Source organism: Mustelus asterias, chromosome 13 (assembly GCF_964213995.1).
Source record: "Mustelus asterias chromosome 13, sMusAst1.hap1.1, whole genome shotgun sequence".
Lineage (NCBI taxonomy): Eukaryota > Metazoa > Chordata > Chondrichthyes > Carcharhiniformes > Triakidae > Mustelus > Mustelus asterias.
In genome coordinates this window covers 94360217-94384627 of record NC_135813.1, presented here as the reverse complement: position 1 = coordinate 94384627, position 24411 = coordinate 94360217, and the positions used below count along the sequence as shown (strand labels likewise).

The 24411-nt window shown below is 44.9% G+C and overlaps 1 protein-coding gene across 1 annotated transcript in view; it reads left to right on the top strand.

The window, feature by feature from the left end:
• trpv4 (transient receptor potential cation channel, subfamily V, member 4) overlaps window positions 1–24411 on the top strand; it is a 69701-nt gene that overhangs the window by 32584 nt on the left and 12706 nt on the right. The window contains exons 5-9 of the mRNA XM_078226111.1: window positions 15041–15339; window positions 16494–16673; window positions 18091–18249; window positions 19821–19913; window positions 23779–23852. Coding sequence (XP_078082237.1) covers window positions 15041–15339; window positions 16494–16673; window positions 18091–18249; window positions 19821–19913; window positions 23779–23852 — 805 coding nt within the window. The remainder of the gene's footprint in view (window positions 1–15040; window positions 15340–16493; window positions 16674–18090; window positions 18250–19820; window positions 19914–23778; window positions 23853–24411) is intronic.

The window sequence follows — 24411 nt, the reverse complement described above, 5'->3', positions numbered from 1 at the left end:
ACACTATCCGAGCCTTCCTCTAGAATTCCTGTGTTCCTGGGGATACATACCTCCTATTCAAAGTCTCTGAAGTTGAAAGATGCTGGGGGAGAAATGTTTGGACAGGTCTAATAGGCAGAAAATATACAGTAAATGGCAGAACCCTTAAGAGTATTGATAGGCAGAGGGATCTGGGTGTACAGGTACACAGGTCACTGAAAGTGGCAATGCAGGTGGAGAAGGTAGTCAAGAAGGCATACGGCATGCTTGCCTTCATCAGCCGGGGCATTGAGTTTAAAAATTGGCAAGTCATGTTGCAACTTTATAGAACCTTAGTTAGGCCGCACTTGGGGTATAGTGTTCAATTCTGGTCGCCACACTACCAGGAGGATGTGGAGGCTTTGGAGAGGGTACAGAAAAGATATACCAGGATGTTGCCTGGTATGGAGGGCATTAGCTATGAGGAGAGGTTGGAGAAACTTGGTTTGTTCTCACTGGAACGACGGAGGTTGAGGGGCGACCTGATAGAAGTCTACAAGATTATGAGGGGTATGGACAGAGTGGATAGTCAGAAGCTTTTTCCCAGAGTAGAAGAGTTAATTACTAGGGGGCACAGGTTTAAGGTGCGGGGGGCAAGGTTTAAAGGAAATGCACGAGGCAGATTTTTTTTACACAGAGAGTGGTGGGTGCCTGGAACTCGTTGCCAGGGGAGGTAGTGGAAGCGGATACGGTAGTGACTTTTAAGGGACGTCTTGACAAATGCATGAATAGGATGGGAATAGAGGGATGTGGTCCCCGGAAGGGTAGGGGGTTTTAGTTAAGTTGGGTAGCATGGTCGGTGCAGGCTTGGAGGGCCGAAGGGCCTGTTCCTGTGCTGTAATTTTCTTTGTTCTTTGTTTAATGCTAACAATTGGCTGCGCAGTGCAATGTATCATCAGCTATGTCGAGTGAAGATGAGCTACAGTTACCTGGAAGATCTCGCTGTCAATGCCCAGTCTGTGATGGGTTATGATGATGATAGGCCAATATATATGAGCTTAGTGGTTAGAGTTCTAACCACCGTACCCCTCCCACCCCAATGACAATCTAACAAAATCTGCGACATATGCCGAGATGTATATTGTGTGAGGATGAGATCCAACTCGTTTGTGAAGGTTCCCACGGTCAGATAGCCTGCTGACACTCGTGATCAAGACTTGTAGATGAAGAATGGCCACTTGGTACGAGAATGGTGTCACTGGAACTGTGCTCCTGCAAGGAGTCGACCTCCATCGCTGGAGGGTGGGTGGGAGGGTGAGGTTTAGGGAGAGGAATTTTACTGTAAATCTCTGCTTTGTGAAGCACTACAACACTGATCTGCCCTTTAGTATATGTATTTTTGTTGCCTTCGTCAGTACATCAGTATTTCAACAAACAGCTAACAAAAACAATTGAAGGGAAATTACAACATGACCATGAGGTGCTTTTATTGTGAGCAATTGCAATAGGAGAATGTAAGCATTTCCTGGTAGATTTCACCAAAAGCACTCTCAATATTGGCAGCAAAATACTGCACATTGTGGAAAACTTCATATAGTCACAAGGCAGGTGGATTGAAGCTTGTAAGAGCACTACCTACCAGATTTTCATGGGGTGGATTTTACAGGGGGTACCTGATTGCTTCCCCCACCCCTTGCCCTGGCACCTTGCTGACCAGAAATTCAGTGATATTATACTGGGGCGGCCTTAATAGGGTCAGAGTGGAACTTCCATCAAGGACGGTTGCGTTAGAGAGGCCAAGGCGGGGGGGGGGGGAGACATTCTTAGAAGGGAGAGTGTCCCTAATGGGCACAGGGAATGTTCCCAAAGCAGATCCCACTTTTCCTACCCAGTAGCAGCCCGTGCTGTCAAACCTGCCAGGCTGCTCACCTTGCCCCTGCCTTACCTCGCAGGCTGAAATAGAGTCATAGAGGTTTACAGCATGGAAACAGGCCCTTCAGCCCAACTTGTCCATGCCGTCCTTTTTATTTTAAAACCCCGAAGCTAATCCCAATTGCCCCGCATTTGGCCCATATCCCTCTATACCCATCATACCCATGTAACTATCTAAATGCTTTTTAAAAGACAAAATTGTACCCGCCTCTACTACTACCTCTGGCAGCTTGTTCCAGACACTCACCACCCTCTGTGTGAAAAGATTGCCCCTCTGGACCCTTTTGTATCTCTCCCCTCTCACCTTAAATCTATGCCCTCTAAGTTTTAGACTCCCCTATCTTTGGGAAAAGATATTGTCTATTCCCCTCATTATTTTATAGACCTGTATAAGATCACCCCTCAGCCTCCTATGCTCCAGAGAAAAAAGTCCCAGTCTATCCAACCTCTCTTTATAACTCAATCCATCAAGTCCTGGTAGCATCCTAGTAAATCTTTTCTGCACTCTTTCTAGTTTAATAATATCCTTTCTATAATAGGGTGACCAGAATTGCACACAGTACTCCAAGTGTGGCCTTACCAATGTCTTGTACAACTTCAACAAGACATCCCAACTCCTGTATTCAATGTTCTGACCGATGAAACCAAGCATGCCGAATGCCTTCTTCACCATTCTGTCCACCTGTGACTCCACTTTCAAGGAGCTATGAACCTGTACCCCTAGATCTCTTTGTTCTATAACTCTCCCCAACGCCCTACCATTAACTGAGTAAGTCCTGCCCTGGTTTGATTGACCAAAATGCATCACTTCGCATTTATCTAAATTAAACTCCATCTGCCATTCGTCAGCCCACTGGCCCAATTGATCAAGATCCTGTTGCAATTGGAGATAGTTTTCTTCACTGTCCACTATGCCACCAATCTTAGTGTCATCTGCAAACTTACTAACCATGCCTCCTATATTCTCATCCAAATCATTAATATAAATTACAAATAACAGTGGACCCAGCACTGATCCCTGAGGCACACCGCTGGTCACAGGCCTCCAGTTTGAAAAACAATTCTCTACAACCAGCCAAGTTTGTATCCATTTAGATACCTCACCCTGGATCCCGTGAGATTTAACCTTATGCAACAACCTACCATGCAGTAATATTTCAGGGAAGGCAGATCGAAGACTTTAAGAGGCAGTTATTTGGCCCTTAAAAGCATCAATAGGGTTGTCTGATGCCTTACCCGCTGCCCGTAAAATGGGAGATAGGCCAGGTGTTGTGAGACTTCTCACTGCACCCACCCCAATCCAACACCGACATCTCCACATCACGTAATATGGCAGACAGGCCAGGGGAGGGCAGGGAAGTGGGGGGGCTGGCCACTTGCTTTATTTTATGAGCCCCCGGCCTTCAAACACATTGGTGGGGAACTAAAATGCAACCTCAGGAGTAATTTAGCGTGGATATGTTGTGTTCACGTTTCTTGGATTGAGATAGCTCCTGGGTGGGATTTTCTGGCTGCACAGGCCCCAAGACACGATCAGAACATGGCAAGAGACTGAGCATGAGCGGTCTGCAGACAGGACAGAAGACAAACAATGCCAAGAAGCATAGAGGGGTCCAGCACCAACTGGCACAGGGATTGTGCAGAGCTTGGAGCCCATCCCATCCAGCATCGAAGTGGTGGTCAACTCCATTAGCATACCTATAAACCCAACGACAATGACCAAGGTCTCAGTTTCTATTGCAATATAAGCAATGTCTGGAATTGCATTGAAAGCTCAGACATGGACCACACATATTCAGCATAGTGCCAACTTTATACTGCTGCCAATATGGTTACAGATAACAGTGTTTAAAGGGAGTTTCAGGGTGTCACAGTCAACCAGTTATCTGTCCCCCTGGTTGCTAGGATTGCCAGGTGGCTCAAATGTAGCTGACACAATGGTCTGTTGCAGAATGAAGACGTCCTAGCTGCTGCCACTGCACTGACCTGCATTATTCAGTACCTATGGTCACACACCAACTGAACATTGAGGGAGTGGAATTCTGACTGCGGAGCATCTCAGAGTTAACATGCAACACCGTCAAAGCTCTTAGAACCATAGAATCCCTACAGTGCGGAAAGAGGTCCATCGAGTCTGCATCGATTCTCCAAAAGAGCATCACACCCAGGCCCTCCCTCCACCATATCCTCGTAGCCCGCGCATTTACCATGGCTAATCCATCTAATCTGCACACCCTTGGACTGTGGGAGGAAACTGGAGCATCCGGAGGCAACACACACACTGACATGGGGAGAACGTGCAAACCCCACACAGACAGTCACCCAAGGCCAAAATCAAACCTGGGTTCCTGACGCTGTGAGGCAGCAGTGCTAACCACTGTGCCATCGTGCTGCCCTAAATCTGAATCCAATCTAAATCTCTTACCCTAAATCTAACCCCCCTGGTTATAGACCTCTCAACCAAGGCCAATCTCCCTGTCCATTCTGTCTAACAAAAAATGTAAGTTCAGAGATGCAATGATTAGAATAGAATGAATCAAGTATTCTATCACAAACAAAAGCAGAAAATGTTGGAAAATCTCAGCAGGTCTGACAGCATCTGTGGAGAGAGATTGGAGCCAATGTTTTGAGTCAGGATGACCCTTCATCGGAGCACACCAGCTGGACATTGAGGGAATGGAATTCTGACTGGAGCATCTCAGAGTTAATGTGCAACACTGACAAAGCTCTTAGAACCATAGAATCCCTACAGTGCGGAAAGAGGCCATCCAGGACATTCAGTCTATGCCTACTCTCCAAAACAGCATCTTACCCTCTCCCCTCCACCATATTGTTGTAACCCTGTGCATTTACCATGGCTAATCCATCTAATTTGCACATCTTCGCACAGTCCTTTTAGAACTGAGGTGAGGAGAAGTTTCTTCACCCAGAGGGTGGTAAATGTGTGGAATTCACTACCACAGAAAGTGGTTGAGGCCAAAACGTTGTGTGATTTCAAAAAAAAAAATAGATATAACTCTTGGGTCTAAAAGGATCGAGGGAAATGGGGGAAAGGTGGGATCAGGACGTTGAATTTGATGATCAGCCATGATGATCAAAATGAATGACGGAGCAGGCTCAAAGGGCTGAATGGCCTACTCCTGCTTCTATTTGTTTATGTTCCTACGTCCTCATGTTGCCAGTAACAAAACGCCAGTTCTTACCAGTATTTCAAAGTCGAATATCTATCATATTTTTCGTTCTCCCCTCCCCACTGGCCCCATTCTGTTCTAATTTGCAGTCTCTGTTTCCAGCATTACCAAAATCACTAAGTTTTAAAAAAAAATCAGCAACATTCCATGTTTGGGAGTTGTAATAAATTGCTGCCAGTTTAGCAGGGGGTGCAGTTTCAGGGAAAAGGAAGCTTAAAATAAAGTCATCATAAAGAACAGACTATTCATAGTAATGGCGCAATCTTAGCTGGATGTGTCTGAAAGTGTATGAAAGGAGCAGTGTCTCGGAAGCTGGACTTGTGTTTTCCTCCTGCACAAGTTCTGAGGCAAATGTATGTCTTGAAAGCACCTTCCTCGGGGTGTGGCTTCCTGGCTGGCCTACCCTGTGTTGGTGCTGTTGGCTTGGTGACAGTCTGTGTTTTTGTGCTTTCTGTTTATTCCGTCCTCCCTCTTCCACTGGATTTGCTGAGCTGGTCACTGATGAGGGCGAGGGCGGACCCGCGAGGAAAGCCTTGCTAATCTTTTAGTCAGGGCATAATAACCTCCTTGTTGAGTTCCTTTTCTTTAGCTTTCTATCTGGCCCAACTTCAAAGTGAAAGGAAAAAGCCTCATGTAAACACTACCCAACTCTGGATCCTTACCAGAAATGCATTTCTATTTGTAAAACCTTCAGCTTCTCTGAATTTTCAGAAACCACACCAGGAATGGTGCGATGACTCCACAATTACTGAGTCAACCTAGACCGGTGATTCTCAGAGTGCGGCCCACGAACCACTGGTAGTCCTCCAGGTGGCCTGTGGGCTGGTCTAAAATGCAAGTCACTGACGTGCAATGCAATGTTAGAGGTCATACTAGAAAACAGGCCGGACCCCTCACCACATGTCTCATTGCAAAATCAGACCAGCTCCCACATCTTTGCATGGTTGTCATTAATGAGAGCAGCAACAGTGTAGTTTAATAAACAATATCATTGGTTGATTAGTTTAGTTATCAGAGATCCTGTGATGAGGTGGTAGCGTCCCTACCTCTGAACTGGAAGCTCTAGGTTCAAATCTGACATCAGGACTTGATGGCCATGGAAGGTGTGTTCTTAACATGGCCAAGCAGGCTGATTATCAGCCTCTAAATCTTTCCAGTGTGCCTGATAGCAGGCGGTACGTGTGGGAGAGTTTCTCAGTCAGCCATACTGCAGAAGGCAAACCACTGCGGTACTTTGCCAAGCATAATTGTGGACCAATCCAACGGAAGCCATGGTCACCAATGCCCTCTTAGGGTACCATGGTGCCTGGAGGAGAAGGTGAAGTGTAGATGTAAGAGTAAGTATTAATTTCTCAAAGGAAGATTATTGTCATGATTTTGTAACACATATTGAATGTTTCAAATAAGCAGCCTCTATTAATGTTAATTTAATGGAAATGTCTATAATATACTTTTGTTTCTGGCATGCATTAATAATTTACTTAAATTTAATTTTAAAAATAATGCACAGATTTATTACATTTAGTAGTGAGAAAGCCATGAAATATTTATAGTTTCCATCAGTTCTTACTAATTCTTATGAGATTTCTTGTGATGGTAATAGGTGAGGTAGGACTGGGAGGTGATCTGTGGGAACCTTTGCACTGGCTGAGTGTCCCATGGACCAAAATGTTTGAGAAGCACTGACCACTTTGAGCATTGAACGAGGGGGTCACAGGTTTAAAACTAAGGAATGAGGGCAGGCGTTAGAAGCTTTTGTCCCCTGAGATTAATGTATGTAGAACAGGCTCACTGCAAAAGCCAATTGGCCATTTCAAAAAGGAGCTGAATTGAACTCCACTGGGATTGGATGTTATGGAGATAGGAAAAGACTGAGATTCTCTATTACTTTGTGGGAAGCAGATTTGATGGACTGAATGTCCTCGTTCTGTGTTGCACTATTCTATGATTCTGATAGTGCTATGATGATGTTATTCATGGCACGTAGCTGGCCAGAGGGAAATCTGCAGATATACAGATGGATATTGTGACGTTTTATTGATCGGGTCCAGAAATCAGTGATTATTTCAGGAGAATGTACCCTCTGCAGATGAAATGGATTGAGCCAAGTTCACAGTAAAGTAGATTGCACGCATTCTGTGGAAAGAGTAAGCCTCGGCGACGTTTACACAGACCAAGATTCCTGAAGTTCGAAATCATGGGAGACCAACAAATTGCACAAGTTCATGAGAACGCCATCACCTCACAGTCTCCCTCCAAGTTACACAACATCCTTACTTCATTGGACATATCGCTGATATATGTAGATTTATTTGTGTCTTCATAAGTCATTCCTTCCGGAATTTCAGGGCAAATCTCTTGTGTATTCTTTCACTTTAGGCTTCTATAATAAGTAAGTGAACCATTCTTCTTATGACCTTGAGAATGATGGGGTGGTGACAGACTTACTCTCCTCAGTGGAGCTTTCACTTGATCACTTCTTGTTTTAGATTTTGTCTTATTAAGCCCCCTCATGTAGATAACCTGGACTAAATAATGCTCGATACTCATTTGGATCAATTGTGTGAAAGTGACAACTGTCGACATTCTGAATTGGGGCAGTTTTTCTGTTCCCAGTAAAATTGGCCGCATGATTAGCATCCCATACAAAGACAGAGTCTCACCATCAGAACTCAAGACTTCCTCAAATAGCAGATCTGCTGGATCTTGCACCATACATCACCGCTTTCTGTGAATTGATGGAATCAGTGTCCTCTCAGAAATGTTTGCCACAATTTCCCAAGTCCATAACTGGATAACAAGCAGGGCAGTGGCAGTTTAAGGAATGGGATCACAGCTCAAGTTCTGATATATGAAGATATGTAGAGAAGAATCATAAGAATGGTTCCAGGGATGAGGAACCATTCATAGGTTGGAGAGGGGTTTGGACAGTTCTCCTGGGAGGAGAGAAAGCTGAGAGGAGATTTGATAGAGGCGTTCACAATCATGAGGGTCTGGACAGGACAGACAGGGAGAAACTTCCCTCTCGTGAAAGGGTCAAGAAGGAGCAAGCAAAGGCGACATGAGGAAAAGTGGTTAAGGTCTGGAATGGATGACCTGAGAGTCTGGTTGTGGCATGTTCAATCGAAACATCCAAGAAATGGAATTGGACTGTTATTTGAAAAGGAAGAATGAGCAGGGCATTTGGGAGACTGGGACTAGGTGAATTGCTCGTTCAGAGAGCTGATGCTGGCTTGATGGGCTGAATGGTCTCCTTCTGCACCATAACAGTTCTTTGATCAACTGAGAATCTTTGTAATAGCCATAAAACCAAACATTTCTGCATTTTGAGGCATGGTTGTCAGTGAAATAGCAACCTGTCTTATATTTTATCAATTTTCACAGCAGAAGTTTTGAATCCAGCCTTCTGTCATATGTCTTGGGACAATATTTCGAGAAATAGTCAGCATGTTCCATACAATTTTGTTTCCATTCATTTTAATTAAAATCATGGGGTAGGAGTTGCACTTATCCTAATATGAAGCCCTGTCAGGCAAGGCCCTTGTGAGAAAAATGGCCCAGAACTTCCAATCTCCAGATGATCATACCCTGGGGGTACCCCTGAAGATGCATTGGGAGACCCCCCTCGGAACTGAGTACACTGGAATTGCTCTGGAAGTTTGGACTTCTGTTGGACAATTCCCTTCTGAAACTCCGATTTAAAGTTGGAGACTTCCAACTTACTTAGCAGATTAGTTATCCAAGAAAAGTTAGAAAGATTAAAATCAGTTCTAACTCCTGGATAACTATACTACTGACTCCCCACTGGTCCTCCCCGATTACACTCCACCCACTGCCCACCAACTTCTTGACTACCCTTCACTGACCTGATTATACTCCTCACCCACCCACCTACCATCCCTGCCCCCTCACCCACTCGGCATACACACTTACCTCCGCTCTGCAGCTTCTCAAAGTGGCTTTGGGACATTTACTTACTGGAATTTTAAAAATTCATTTTTGTGACATGGGTGTCGCTGGTTGGCCAGCATTTATTGCTCATCCCTAGTTGCCCGAGGGCAGTTGAGAGTCAACCACATTGCTGTGGATCTGGAGTCACATGTAAGCCAGACCAGGTCAGGACGACAGTAATGAACCAAATGGGTTTTTCCGGCAATCGACAATGGTATCATGGTCATCAGTAGATTTTTAATTCCAGATTTCTTTGTTGAATTCTAATTCCATCATCTGTCGTGGCAGGATTCGAACCCGCTTCTCCAGAACATTAGCTGAGTTTCTGGATTAATAGTCGAGCGATAATACCACAAGGCCGTCGCCTCCCCAGCAACTAGTGCCATAGCCAGGGGGACATACAAAGGGGGCATGGCGTGGCATGGTCCTACACTCCTGTGCAAGGGGGGAGGACCCCCTTGGCCACATTTCTGAGGAAGCCTGCTTCTGAACTCCAGGCGAGAAAGGTGGAGCTTTGGCGCAAGGTCAGCATTGTGAATGGACTGCTAATCCGACAGCGATTGCCGCTCCTCAGAAGATTCGGCTGATTTTGTGCCTGGTTCATGTTGAAAAACATTCTGGACACCCTATTCTAAAAATGAATTGGTTCTAAACCAGAGATGACAACCCCATGTATTGCGTGCTGAGAGAATATATGGGAAATGAAGAGGGGCCGGTAAATTTAGATCAAAGGATTCTAAATCTTATTTTAGCTCTTATTGAGCCTTGGAGCAGCAAAACACAGACTCTGACATCTTAATGTGGGCGGATGAGGGTTGGGGGCGTGATTGGGGAGTCAGGGCAAGTAAACTGTGTTTCTAACCTGATTAGAGGGTTTGCCTGGTGAGGGTACTGTTTTAATACTGTAACAATAACATTTTATATTGCCATTAATAAAGGGTCTAAACCAAGCTAAATCTTAACTATAAATAACATGGAAGAATCATATCCCACAGACGGAGAACATCCATTCAGCCCATAGTGACTGGACCAGCTCTTTGAGAGGCAGCAGGCAGCTATGTTGCTCTTCATTGCAAGAGGATTTGAGTACAGGGGCAAGGATGTCTTACTGCAGCTGTACAGAGCCTTGGTGAGACCACACCTGGAGTACTGTGTGCAGTTTTGGTCTCCTTAACTGGGAAGGGATATACTTGCCATAGAGGGAGTGCAGTGAAGGTTCACCAAACTGATTCCTGGGATGGCAGGAATATCTGATGAAGAGAGATTGAGTTGATTGGGCCTGTATTCACTGGAATTTAGAAGAATGAGAGAGGATCTCATTGAAACATATAGAATTCTGATAGGGCTGGACAGACTGGATGCAGGGATGATGTTTCCTCTGGCTGGGCCTAGAACAAGGGATCACAGTCTCAGGATATGGAGTTGGCTATTTAGGACTGAGATGAGGAGAAACGTTTTCACTCAGAGGGCGGTGAACCTGTGGATTTCTCTACCAAAGATGACTGTGGAGGCCAGGTCACAGAATATATTTAAGAAGGAAATATATAGATTTCTAGATTCTGAAGGTGTCAAGGGGTATGGGAGGAGCGTTAGAGTATAACATTGAGAGAGGCGATCAGCCATGATTAGGTTGAATAGTGGAGCAGGCTTGAAGGGCTGAATGGCCTACTTCTGCTCCTAGTTTCTATGTTTCTATGGTTCTATCCAATTCATCCCTCTCCCCTCTTCTTTCCCCGCGGCCCTTCATATTTTCCGATATCCAATCGCCTTTTGAAACTGATTATTGAATCTGCTTCTGCAATTCTTTCAGCAATGCCTTCCAGATCATAACAACTCGCTATAGAAAAAAATTCTCCTTATTGCCCCCCTCGTTCTCTTGACGATTACCTTAAATCAGTGAGTTTTAAAGTTTATTTATTCGTGTCACAGGACGGCTTACATTAACACTGCAATGAAGTTACTGTGTAAATCCCCTAGTCGTCACAGTCCGGCGCCTGTTCGGGTACACTGAGGGAGAATTTAACACGGCCAAAGCACCCTAACCAGCACATCTTTTGGACTGTGGGAGGAAACCGGAGCACCCGGAGGAAACCCACGCTGACATGGGGAGAATGTGCAGACTCCACACAGACAGTGACCCAAGCTGGAAATTGAACCCGGGTCTCCAGTGCTGTGAAGCAGCAGTGTTAACCACTGTGCCACCTGGGTTACTGACCTTCAGTTTCTGCTTATTTATCAAAAGATTTTGTAATTTTAAGTACTTCTTTTAAATCTCCCCATAACCTTCTCAGCGCTAAGAAGAACTGCAGCTGCTCTTATCTCTCCATGTCACTGAGGTCCCCCGTTCCAATTATAATTCCAGTAAATCTCATCTGCGCCCTCTCGAGGGCTCTGACATCCTCCCTAAAGCATGTTCCCAGATTGGACACTAGTTAAGGCCTAACCAGTGATTTATAAAGGTTTAGCATGCTTTGCCTCCATTTAAGCATCTTTTTAAAAAAGCCTTAACAGCTTGTCCTGGCATCTTTTCTGCTTTTTGTCTCTTAACCATTTTTGTATCTGTGCTGTGAGTGTTACATAACCAGATGCATACACATATTAACCCTTTGACCCCATGGGCTTCTTTTTACTGACAAGTCTATTGTATAATAAATTACATTGATTGATTGGATCTTCTTTCACTGGCAACCTGTTCGAGGAGAACTGGGGAAATTCCATTAGCTAATTATTAAACTGATTAAAGTGGCTCATACAATCCCATCAAATCCCTATAGTGCAGAATGAGGCCATTCAGCCCATTGAGTCTGCACCTACCACAATCCCACCCAGGCCCTATTCCTGTAGCCCCACGTATATACCCTGCTAGTCCCCCTGACGCTAAGTGGCAATTTAGCCTGGCCAATCAACCTGATCCACACATCTTTGGACTGTGGGAGGAAACTTGAGCACCCGGAGGAAACCCACGCAGACATGGGGAGAATGTACAAACTCCACACAGACAGGGACCCGAGGCCGGAATTGAACCTGGGACCCTGGTGCTATGAGGCAGCAGTGCTAACCACTGTGCCACCGTGCCGCCCTTATTGATAAGGAAGTAATTTACAAAAAAAATCCTTTGAGCTTAAACAATTTCTTTCTAAATGCTAAAAATCCAATTTCTATTTGTAATTCTGTAAAAATAATTACTGTACTTCTGCTTTATACCTCCAGCCTCATGATACACAATTGGCCAACCTCTCACAGTTGTCTTTGTACGTAAATCAGACACAACGCCCCACACTCATGAGTCTGAGACACACATAGCCCAGAGTGAGATGGTTATAAGGAGATGTCTTTGTGACTGATGTTACGTGAAGTTTATGTGGTGTCTACTCCTGAGGTACAGGTCTTGTGCTGTTGGGTTTCCTCCAGAGCACCCGGAGGAAACCCACGCAGACACGGGGAGAACGTGCAGACTCCACTCTGACAGTGACCCAAGCGGGGAATCGAACCCGGGTCCCCAGTGCTGTGAAGCAGCAGTGCTAATCACTGTGCCACCTGGGTTACTGACTTCATAGTTTTACAAAAAGTCAGCTACTGGGAATGCCAGCTTTTTTTAAGGTTTCCCAGCGGCTAACCTTGTGTCTGCCGAGTTTAATGTTGAGAGTTGCCTCCAGGTACAGAAATCCTGGCACTCCACAAACCCATTTCAAAAAATGTGTTTTTTGTTCCTGTTACTGTTCCTGGGGTCTCACCATGTGTTTCCTCTCGATGTTAATAAGAAAACATTTATAACTTCAGGCACTTTTGCACTTCACCAATGCTGCCCAGTTTCGAACCGGTTTAATCAGCAAATGCACATTAACTGTGATCATTTCTACAATTCAGCTTGTACAGAGATTGATGGTATAAAAAGTAACAGAAGACCTCTTCCAATAAGAGGGGTGAGATACCTCCCACCCAGAGCTCTGTGTTTGTCTGTGTATTTGTATGATATAGAGAAGCTGGTGTGGTGTACTGTGTGTGTTGTGTCAGAAGATAATCATGGTCAAGAAAGGCCATTCAACCCATCTAGATTAATCTTTCCAGAAATATCCTTAAGTCTTTTGCTGCATCCAATTCATTCCACGGTTTCCCCTCGCATCATTCTAGTTGTGTGTTTATTCTGCAAGTGGATCGTGTGAAGAAGAATTTCCCATCGGTGTTACGTAACAAGATGCACAGAGACATTTTTCTGTGTGTGAGAGAATGACCCGTTATGCCTTCCTGGTACATTGTAGCTTATAGAGTTTGATTGTTTATGTCGTGGGTGTAATAAATTTGAGTGCTCAGAATTTTTTTATTGTTATGGGGGAATTCAACTTGCGGCTTACCGTGTTGGTACTCTCAATATCTTCTTTTAAGATCTGTCTCTTAGCAACTGCTTCCTGTTCCATTATCCTAATCAGAGAAGAGAATTGTAGTTTGAACTTAATGGGGTAAATAACAGATTGTTAATTTGATATCTGGCACAGCTCCATAGATCAGACTGAAGGCAGTGGGTGATATGAGGTTGTATAATTAACTGTAAATAATTGACACACTTTCCTCAGCCGTCTGCATGGCTAGTAAAAGCTCCGATCGAACAATATGGGTCATTACATGCTTTGAATAATAATACGAAACAACTTCGAGTTTGGAGTGTTGTTGCAAAGCAGTATGATGCCAGGATTTGATCCTCCTGCCTGAATGACACTGCTGTGGGGAATCTTGGTGTTTCAACATGGAGGGCTAGTAAAATGCAGGAGGGAGCTGGGCTGTAATTATAATTCACCGTATGGATGCCTGAAAAGCAGCACTAGAACACAAGAAATAGTCAGTGATCCACCAGTTAGTATGCTTATGGCTAATCTTCTACCTCGACTCCCCATGTCCGTGCCCCGTTTTCCTGTGGACTACACCTCCAAGTCTATCAATTAGGGCGGCACAGTAGCACAGCGGTTAGCACTGCTGCTTCACAGCTCCAGGGACCTGGGTTCGATTCCCGGCTTGGGTCACTGTCTGTGTGGAGTTTGCACATTCTCTCTGTGTCTGCGTGGGTTTCCTCCGAGTCCTCCGGTTTCCTCCCACAGTCCAAAGATGTGTGGGTTAGGCTGATTGGCCATGCTAAAATTGCCCCTTAGTGTCCTGGGATGCGTAGATTAGAGGGATTAGTGGGTAAAATATGTAGGGATATGGGGGTAGGGTCTGGGTGGGATTGTGGTCGGTGCAGACACGATGGGCCGAATGGCCTCTTTCTGTACTGTAGGGTTTCTATGACATGCTGTCCTCCCACACTATAGCCAAATGAGCTGTAGGTTCCCCCATTGGTAGGGTCCAGACCAAGGAGGTGAGCTGTATTGTCAAAGAAATGGCCCTCTTTTTTACATGGAGAGAGGGAGTGGGGGAAGGCAAAGCATTGCTTTCCTGGTCAGGAGGAGAGACATGGACAAACTCTTCTATGGTGGGTGGGAGATTCCAACTCTGTCGGCCAGAGATGCAGCCATAGTGACCCTAACACCGGCCACACGTAAACGTGGAGCCCTCCTACTGATGCTACAAGCAGGATCGGTGCTGGAGGGTGGGTGATCAACGGAATACCAATCCAAGGGTTTTCAATCCCTGAAGTCCACTCGGCTGGACCCATCAGATAGTCAGAAGTCTGACCTTCCTCCACAGAAGCTATGAGAATGAATGCTTTGAGACTTCCAAGTTGGGAAGATTAACTTTGTTCTGGTAACTAACCCTTGCTGTAACTGTCCTGGGAATGGCCAAAGTGGAAACGTCTCTGATGCGCCAGTGCTGAAGGTGTCAGAAAATTATCAGAGTCTCCCTCATAAAAAATCTAATCAAACGCTCCCCAAAAGCTCATCAATGTCCCAAAGAATGATCAACCCCCTCAGAAAATCATCAGAACCCCCTGAAAAAAACTCATCAATCCTCTCCCACAAAATTAAGCAATGTTTTTTCTTGACATCCATTAACTGTGTCTGTGGCCTTTATTTCCTCAGGTGAATTACCCCTTTCCCTGGCTGCCTGTACTAACCAGCCTGACATCGTTAACTACCTCACTGAGAACCCAGACAAAATCGTGGACCTCCGAAGGCAGGATTCACGGGGAAACACGGTGCTGCATGCTTTGGTCGCCATCGCTGATAACACCAGGGAGAATACCAAGTTTTTGACTAAAATGTACGACTTGTTCCTCATCAAATGCGCCAAGATGTACTCGGAATGCAGCCTGGAGGCCATTTTGAACAACGATGGGCTGTCGCCACTCAAGATGGCAGCGAAGCTTGGCAAGATTGGGGTAAGTGAATAGATTCTTACTTAAGGTGGTTGTTTAAGATTATCTTGTGTATCGGTGACGTTTCCCTAAATATCTGCCTGAAACCAAGCGGGTTAAGAGAATGGTTTGTGTTGGGCTGGCAGTTACATAGCAGCCTATGGAAAGGACCCAATCTGTCTGCATGACCTAAATAAAAGTGTAGGTGGGACATTGGATTTGCAAACTGTCCACCCAGTGGTGGGGGGAGGGTCTTTGTGATATAATGTTCAGCAAGACATAACTAAATTGGGGCCTGACCCCACTTTTTTTTTGGTTGGGTAGGCAAAAATCTGGGCACATTGCTTCAAAACTTAAGCCATATCTGCGTCTGTACCAACTGTGGCGCGGTGTTAGCAATGTTGCCTCCAAGTCTGAAGTTTGTGGGTCCATGTCCCATTCCAATGTAGCCGTTCAGATATGCCATTAAACCAAAACCCCACTTGACCTCTCAGGTGGATGTAAAAGATCCAATGGAATTATTCAAAGAGCAGGGAGGTTCTTCCCGGATACAGTTCAATATTTTTCCACCGGCCAATATCATTGTCGCACTGCTATTCTTCTTGGATCTTGCTGTGCACAGATTGGCTGCTGAACTTCCTGTATTATAACAGTGACAACACCTCAACGGTATGGGCACAATCTTATAACCTAGTCCTGCCCGACTTGCAGCGAAGCAAGGTGGTAAAATCGGGATGGAGGCGAAAATCAGGGTCACCCGGTTTTCTGCCTCCGTCAATCATACCAGCCCTGTTTTGCCGGCAAAATATTAATGACATGCTTCACAATGGCGCCCCTATAGCTCAGCAGCCAGCTTCCCCAGCAAGCATAGGCTCCCCCCCCCCTCCCCCCTCACCTTGCCGGTGACAATTGCATCCTGGCACTTTATCATAAGATTGCATTTTCAAACTCACCCAGAAAACAAGTCTGAAACCCTCTTGTTTTCTTGCTCGTTCAGCATTCAGAATCTTTTTCGTAAAATTCCGCCCTACGTCTTTGATAAATGATTTCAGACATCCTTTGGGAAATGCCACAGTAAGATTGCATAACGCACACTTTCCAAAACCTTCTGGACTTTTAAAATCTAATGGTTATTAAATCTGACAGTGTTTAATGTCCTAGCCTCATCTTTCTGACAGGTTTTTCAGCATATTATCAGGAGAGAGATAAAGGATGAAAGCGCTCGTCACCTTTCCCGCAAATTTCGAGACTGGGCATACGGGCCGGTATACTCCTCGCTTTATGATCTCTCAGCGATAGACACGTGCGGTGAGGAGGTGTCGCTGCTGGAGATCCTGGTCTATAATGGAAAGATAGAGGTAACTGAACCAATTTCCTCCTCACTCTCAAGTAGGTGTTGATTTCTCTTTGGGGTACGGCTCTACATATTGCTCTGTATCCACCCATACCACCCGCAAAGGTGGCCATTTATCACTCGTGAGCCCTCACAAGTAAATGTCAGTGAACTATTCAACCGTGGAGACCAAACAAAACCACCTTCTCACCCAACATTCACACAGATACAAATCTTCACCAGTAATCAGGGCCATAAACATTTGTGGTGCTGAATGAGGCCATTCGGCCCATTGTGTTAGTGCCAGCTTCCTACAAGTTTTACTCAGCTGGACGCACTGGCCCTCCCTTTCCCAAAGACCTGCAATTTTCCTTCTCTTCAGGTGCTCATCAATTCACTTTTAAAAGCCTCGATTGAACCTGCCTTCACCACACTCAGGCAATGAGTTCCATTCCAGACCCTAACCACTTGCTGTGTGAAAAGTGCTTATCTCATGTTGCCTTTAGTGCTTTTGCCATTAAATCGATATCTTCTTGCTCTGACCTTTCGGCCAATGAGAACAGTTTCTCTTTCTGCTCCGTCTAGACTGTTGATGAACTCTTTTATCATATCACCTCTCGATATTCTTTTTCCCAAGGATTCTCCAAACTGTCTATGTAACTGAAGTCTCTCATCCCTGGAGCCATTCTCCTAAATCCTTTCTAGTCTTTTCTATATCCTGTCTAAAAGTCTTATACCCAGATTTGGACATGATAAGAGGAATCTTGAGGGAAGGGAAGGGGGGTGCCTCTTCGTGCCTTCTCCCTTCCCAATACCAAGATCAGGCACCAATTGCCTTTTTTGAACAAGGGTGTAACATTTGCAATTCTCCAATCCTCTGGCACCACCCCTGTATCTAAGGAGGATTGAAAGATTATGACCAATGCCTCTGCAATTCCCACCATGGTCAAACATGCACGGCCGTCTCCTGGGAGGTGAGCTTCAGAACTGACAGCACGTATGTATAAACATTCAGCTCCTTAAACAGGACTGAGGTCAAACCAGCATCTGGAGACATATCCGCAAAGAATTATTCAATGAAATGGCCGTCTGAATAAACCCAGAAAGGGCTGCAATTTTTATGAAAGTTAGTAAATCACATCAAAGTGTATTATCACTACCACATGGTATTGTTTTGGTGAAGATAACTTATACTGCTCCTGTTTTCCTCTCTCCATTAGCAGAGCTTGTTGGTGGATATTTGTATGCTCCAAAATTCCTTCCCTAAACCTCTGTGCCTCCCAACTCTCTTTCCTTCTTAAAACCGAGCTCTTTGCCTGTCCTAGTATCCCCTGACGAGATTCAACATCATATTGTGTTTGATAATTCTCCTGTCACGTGCCTTGTGAAGTTTGCGACATTCAAGGCGCTATACAAATGCAAGTTGTTATTGTCTTTTGTAGAATCGTTATGAAATGTTAGCTGTGGAGCCCATTAATGAATTATTTCGTGACAAGTGGAAGAAGTTTGCAGCTGTGTCCTTCTACCTCAGTGTTATCTCCTATATCACCGCCATGGTCATATTTACTCTCATTGCATATTACAGGCCATCGGAAGGGAAAGTAAGTGTGAGCTGGAGTTTGTCTATCAATTAGTGACCTGTTGGTTCTAATGTGCACTCAAATTTTGCTTGGAGTGAGCGGCAAATTCATTTTAAGTGTGTGGGCCCTTTAATTTTGTTGCACCAACGTGCGTTAACTTAAAGGGGCCGACCTGTGGGCTGCTGCATGGCATAGAGGGAACATGTTCCCTGTTATCTTTACATAACATCTCTCTTTTCTCCGTGGGTCTGTTTATTTTAGATCTGCAATCTACTGTCCAATAGGCTGGTGGAAACAGATTCAGAGGAGAATCAGCTTTCTGGTGGAAAAGGAAACATTTGCAGTGCTTTCAGGAAAGAGTCAGCACAGGAATGATGGGCTGAGTAGCCTCCTTCTGTGTTCTATGATCTACCTGGACTCTGTAACATATGTTATACATGGACAGGTTGACTGGTCGCAAACAGAGACAAGATGCAAGAGTATCTCCATCTGTTATTCTCCCCTCTCCCCTTTTGGGGAGTCTTCATGGCTTCCGCTGAACATTTAACTGTCTATTTGCTGCCCAGACCAGGAATTGAGCAGAGTGGCGAATTGAACTTGAGTCTATCATGTTATTAAAGGGCTGATGCTATGCTGCAGCCTGAACTTAGCTTTTGCTGCTTAGCTCTTGGTACAAAGTGACCCAACAGCACATTGAGCTGGCTGCTTGCAATTCCCTGCAGCCATCTTATCTAAACAATCATTCATTGCTGCTTATGTAGCTTTGCCTTGATGGAGATAGCAAGGCTGATAAAGAGAATCTAGCCAGCAACTCAAACTTAAAGGAGCGTGCATACTTAGAAGTAATATGAGGACAAACATTGTTTCCTCTTTGACAAAGGTTCAAAATGAATGTTAAAACTTTGCATTAGTGACTCCAGTATTAGCAGCTGTACCACCTCACTTACCTCTACAGTACAGCAGCATTTAAATAAAAAATCATTGGACACAGCATTTCTGGCTGGCATTCATTGCCAACCTTTATTGCCCTTGAACTGAGTCAACCCATTGCTGTGGATCTGGAGGCACCTGTAGGCTGGATGGTATTTCCTTCACTAAAGGACATTAGTGATCCAAATAGGTTTTTACAACAATGGTTTCATGGTCATCTTTCAATTCCAGATATTTATTGAATTCAAATTCCACCATCTGCTGTGGTGGGATTGAAACCCAGATCCCTACAGCATCACCCTGGGTCTCTGGATTACTAATCCAGCGACAATACCAACACAACACTACCTCCCCTATTAGACAGGCCACTCCACATGGGGCTTTCCTCAGGGCACTGCAGAAAGGGGATAAGAGGGTCAGCCATCCTGGGCCCACCCTCTGGGTCTGGTTTCATATACCGACCACGGATGTGTGGCCATCATATTGGCTGTGGTGGGTGGGCAGACTGCAGATAGAGGGGAAAAGTTGAGGGAAAGAAATTATAACACACAGTTCTTGCCCCATCCCTTCACTAACTCTCTCTGCTGCTGTTTCAGGCTTGAGCCCTGCTCCATCACTCACTGTAGCTTCATCAATAATTCTCTCCTTCAAATGTCTTGCAGCCTCCTTATCCATACAACACCACAGGCGACTACCTACGAATGGCTGGAGAAATGATCACCGTCATCACCGCCATCTTCTTTTTCTTCACAAACGTAAGCAGAGAAAAATAATTTGTCAACAATTCAGTAGCAGCAAAGGGATCACTTAAATCCAATGGGAAAGGACAAAAGGTCTTCCAAGCAATGCTGTCGTTGTGTTGCTCTGCAGAAGAGTCTTTTCGAACTTGAAACATTCTCTGTTTCTCTCTCTCCACAGATGCTGCCAGACCTGTTGAGATTTTCCAGCATTTTCAGCTTTTGAAGTCTTTAATTATATTGTTGAGGTTATAGTTGGCTTTAATAAAGATAATTGTTCATGGATTCGGGTAAGGGTGTGCATGGTGCCCTAGAGTGACATTGCAGTGACCTACAGGGCAGAGGGAACATGAATGTGGCTGCCCATTCCACACACAGCATAGTGCAGTATTGTGTGAGGTGCTGAGTGAAAACCTAGATTTGCTGGGTAGGGAAAATTGGAGGGTGAATTATTCTGAGTGATTGTCCCAAGGGTGGCATGATGGCACAGTGGTTAGCACTGCTGCCTCACAGCACCAGGGACCCGGATTCAATTCCTGGTTTGGGTCACTGTCTGTGTGGAGTTTGCTCGTTCTCCCCCGTGTCTGTGTGGGTTTCCTCCGGGTGCTCCGGTTTCCTCCCACAGTCCAAAGATGTGCGGGTTAGGTTGATTGGCCATGCTAAAATTGCCCCTTAGTGTCAGGGGGACTAGCAGGGCAAATGGGGTTACGGGGATAGGACCTGGATGGGATTGTGGTCGGTGCAGACTCGAAGGGCCAAATGGCCTCCTTCTGCACTGTAGAGATTCTATGATTCATACGCCTGCTTGGGACTGACTTCAAGGGGACATTGACAAAGGTGTGTGAGGAAGCTGTACCTTCTCTCAACTTTGGATGGTATGTGATGAAGGGAAAATGGGGAAAAGAGAAGAAAAATAGTGGAAGAAAGAGAGAATTCTACCCTATTAACAGCTACAAAAACCAAGAGTGGAATTTTCCGGTCCCACCCACTGTCCAGGAGCGGCCCTTTGGCCCATCGAGTCTGCACCAACAAAACTACACTAAATCTACACTAACCCACTTTCCAACATTTGGCCATAGCCTTGAATGTTATGACATTTTAAGTGCAAATCCACGTACTTTTTAAAACTGTGAGGTTTCCCATCTCTACTATCCTCCCAGGCAGTGCATTCCAGACTCCCACCACCCTCTGGGTGAAAAATCTTTCCTCAAATCCCCTCTAAACCACCTGCTTTTCACCGTAAAATTATTCCCCTGGTTATTAACCCTTCAACTAAAGGGAACAACTGCCTCCTATCTACCCTGTCCATACCCCTCATAATCTTATACTCAATCAAGTCTCCCCTCAGCCTTCTCTGCTCTAAATAAAACAACCCCAGCCTATCCTGCCTCTCTTCATAGCTCAAACGCTCCAGGCAACATCCTGGTGAATCTCCTCTGCATCCTCTCCAGTGCAATCACATCCTTCCTATAGTGAGGTGGCCAGAACTACACACACAACTCCAGCTGTGGTCTAACTAAAGTCTTGAACAGCTCCAAAATAAACTCCTTGGTTAACTTCATGAACAATAAGGGACCCAGCACTGATCTCTCTGGTACACCACTGGACACTGGCCTCCAGTCACACAAACAGCCTTCCACCACCACCCTCTGTCTCCTTCCACTAAGCCAGTTTTGGATCCAACATGTCGAATTACCCTGGGTGCCATGTGTTTTTACCTTCTTCATCGGTCTCCCATGTGGGACGTTGTCTCTCAAACAGTAGGAATCATCACGGGCGAGGCAGATAATTTGATGGACCAGGAAAAGGCCCGTTGAGCTTATCTGGGAATTTCCATTCCCATGGCAGGCGAGACCGGAAAATCCCACCACAGGGATAACCCATTCAGTTTATGAAGATGGTTTTACTATGTTGTGTTTCAGGTCTCCAGACCATTCCTTGGCAAATGGGAGGTGAATCAGACATGCCCCAGGCCTCTGGTGCTGCAGTTCCAAAACCAATCCCTGTGAGCCATGCAAGACCTGGGTGGGATGACCTGGTGTCTGGATTTTCATCATACTCTGTCAGGGAATAACCTGGTCTCCACTTGTCCTTCCCTTGTCCTGATATCCCCTCCACCCTGGTGAGATTGGGAGAGAGAAGGAGAATAGGCTCACCCTCTGTTGATGCAGGGGCTGATGAACTTAATGCATGAAGCAGTTAATGGTAGGGCATTGGGGAGATTTACAGAACAAAGAGATCTAGGGGTACATGTTCATTGGGAAAGATAGGGAGAGAGAGAGAGAGAGAGTTTTAAAGTTTAAAGTTTAGAGTTTAAAGTCCGAAAGGTACCTGCCAGGGCCTTCTCGTGACCCCTTCTGGCTCTCCTAATTTCCTTCTTTAGTCCCTTCCTACAAGCCGTATACTCTTCTAAATCCCTATCTTCGCCAAGCTCTCTGAGCCTTTTGTACGCTTTCATTTGTATGAAGGTCTCCATACCTCACCTGATGGAATTCTTTTGTTCCTCAGTCTTATCCCATTCCCTGGGATAGAGTGGACAGACACTGGGGTATGGATCCACAGGCTGAGCACTAGGACTGATTTTGCCTCTCCCTAAATCCAGGAGTGATGGGGGCCATTGGCTTGAAATTCCAGCGGAGATGATCTAACTTAGCAAAACCCCAGGGGTCAACCTGGGACCTCCCCTCTTGGATAGCTCAGTTTTGAGTGTTCCCCCATTCAGGAATTTCCCTGAAGCAGGAAATATAGAACCATTTCCTGTCAGTGCACAGAACTGAAATTCTTTTACAGCTTTGCAAATATACATTTATAAATATACCACAACCTTTCTATAGCACCATCATCAATGACTTTATTCTAAACATATAATGCTGAATATTATGAAGTAAAGATGAGAAAATAGAAAGAACCACAGGATATTTCTCACTGTTTGTTGAAGAACACTTTGTATGTTTTCGTATAAATGTATGAATTTATTTGCTTTGAAACACAGGGCCTATGTTGTGGAACCTATTGGATCAATGAGGCAGTTGAGATGTTCAGAGTTGAAAAGAGGAAGGGGTAGAAAATGACCTTGTTTCTCCAGTATCCTCCCTTCCTGTACTTGACTGATCCACACTGGGATAGGATTCCCCAGACCCTGCTGATGTTCTCGTTATTTTGTCCATGTGACCATGCGTGCGCTCAACAGTGAATCTGTAGCAGCTTACCGAGCAAGTCAGCTCTCACTCAACACCTGCGTGTGTAGCTTCCAACAAGAGTTGCTGAGGTGTGATACCGGGCTGATGAATCCTGCAAACAATTGTAGTTCCTCCAATGCCACGTTTAACCGGGGGTTTTAAAGAGCAGTGTGACGAAAGCAATTCGATGCTCCAAGATCCCGGTCTGATTCCAGAGTGTGGAGGTGCCAGTGTTGGACTGAGGTGGACACAGTAAGAAGTCTCACAACACCAGGTTAAGGTCCAACAGGTTTATTTGGAATCACGAGCTTTTGACGCACTGCTCCTTCATCAGGTGAGTGAAGTACTGTTGGACTTTAACCTGGTGTTGTGAGACTTCTTACTGATTCCAGGGTGATTGCAGTCTGGGTGCAGTGGGCGTGGGAGGGGTACAGATTGCTGTAGGTGCCTGTCTCGTGGTCTTTTCTGTAGTCTAGTCTGTACCTGGGAGGCTCTTGAGGGAGATGCAGTGTGGACCGATTCACATGGACCCTTCTGAGACCAGTGGATAGCAGGGGAAGTTATTAAAGTAGCATTCAGAGGTTCAAGAGAGAATCCAAGGTTGGTGTTGGGGAATCCGATAACAATGAAGAAAAATTTAAAAAATGTATAAAATATGCCCAATCTATGAAAAAACTAATTAAAATCTTTTTTCCATTCCAAAGGTGAAGGATTTGTTTCTGAAGAAATGTCCAGGAGTGAATTCCATGTTCATTGATGGATCTTTCCAGTTGCTTTAGTAAGACCTACATTGTTTCCCTAAAAGTTAAATTAAAATTCAGATTATAAAGTGCTCACTTTACAAAGAAGTCCATTAATTTTGCCAGAATATTGTCTAACATCTATAATGAGGATTATGGTCCAGAACTCTATGACCTATATACAAGATTTTACAGCACTTTGCTCTAGTACAGAGAGATCTGTATTTATTTGTGTTGTGAATCAAAAGCCTGAAATTCAGCACACAACTTTCGGAAGGAATTATGTAATGTTTACAGTGGGACCACCCTTCCAAATTAATCGTTCCTCAGTCAAACCATTGAAAGTACCAACCAAAAGTTAATGATGTTTCACATCTGCCCACAAGCAAATACACTCTTGGATGAATCAGAGCAAAACCAACTTCTTCACTACCGATGGCAAGTTTATGGGTAGATCAGTCTGCAGAGACAGAGGAAGGTTCTGATCTTGTTCAATGTTATCTCCTCATGTAAGCAAATCTCAATTTATTAATGTCAAACGATTAGGGTCACACCCTGGTCTTAGCTCTACCCCACCTCCATCCCTTTATTTTCATT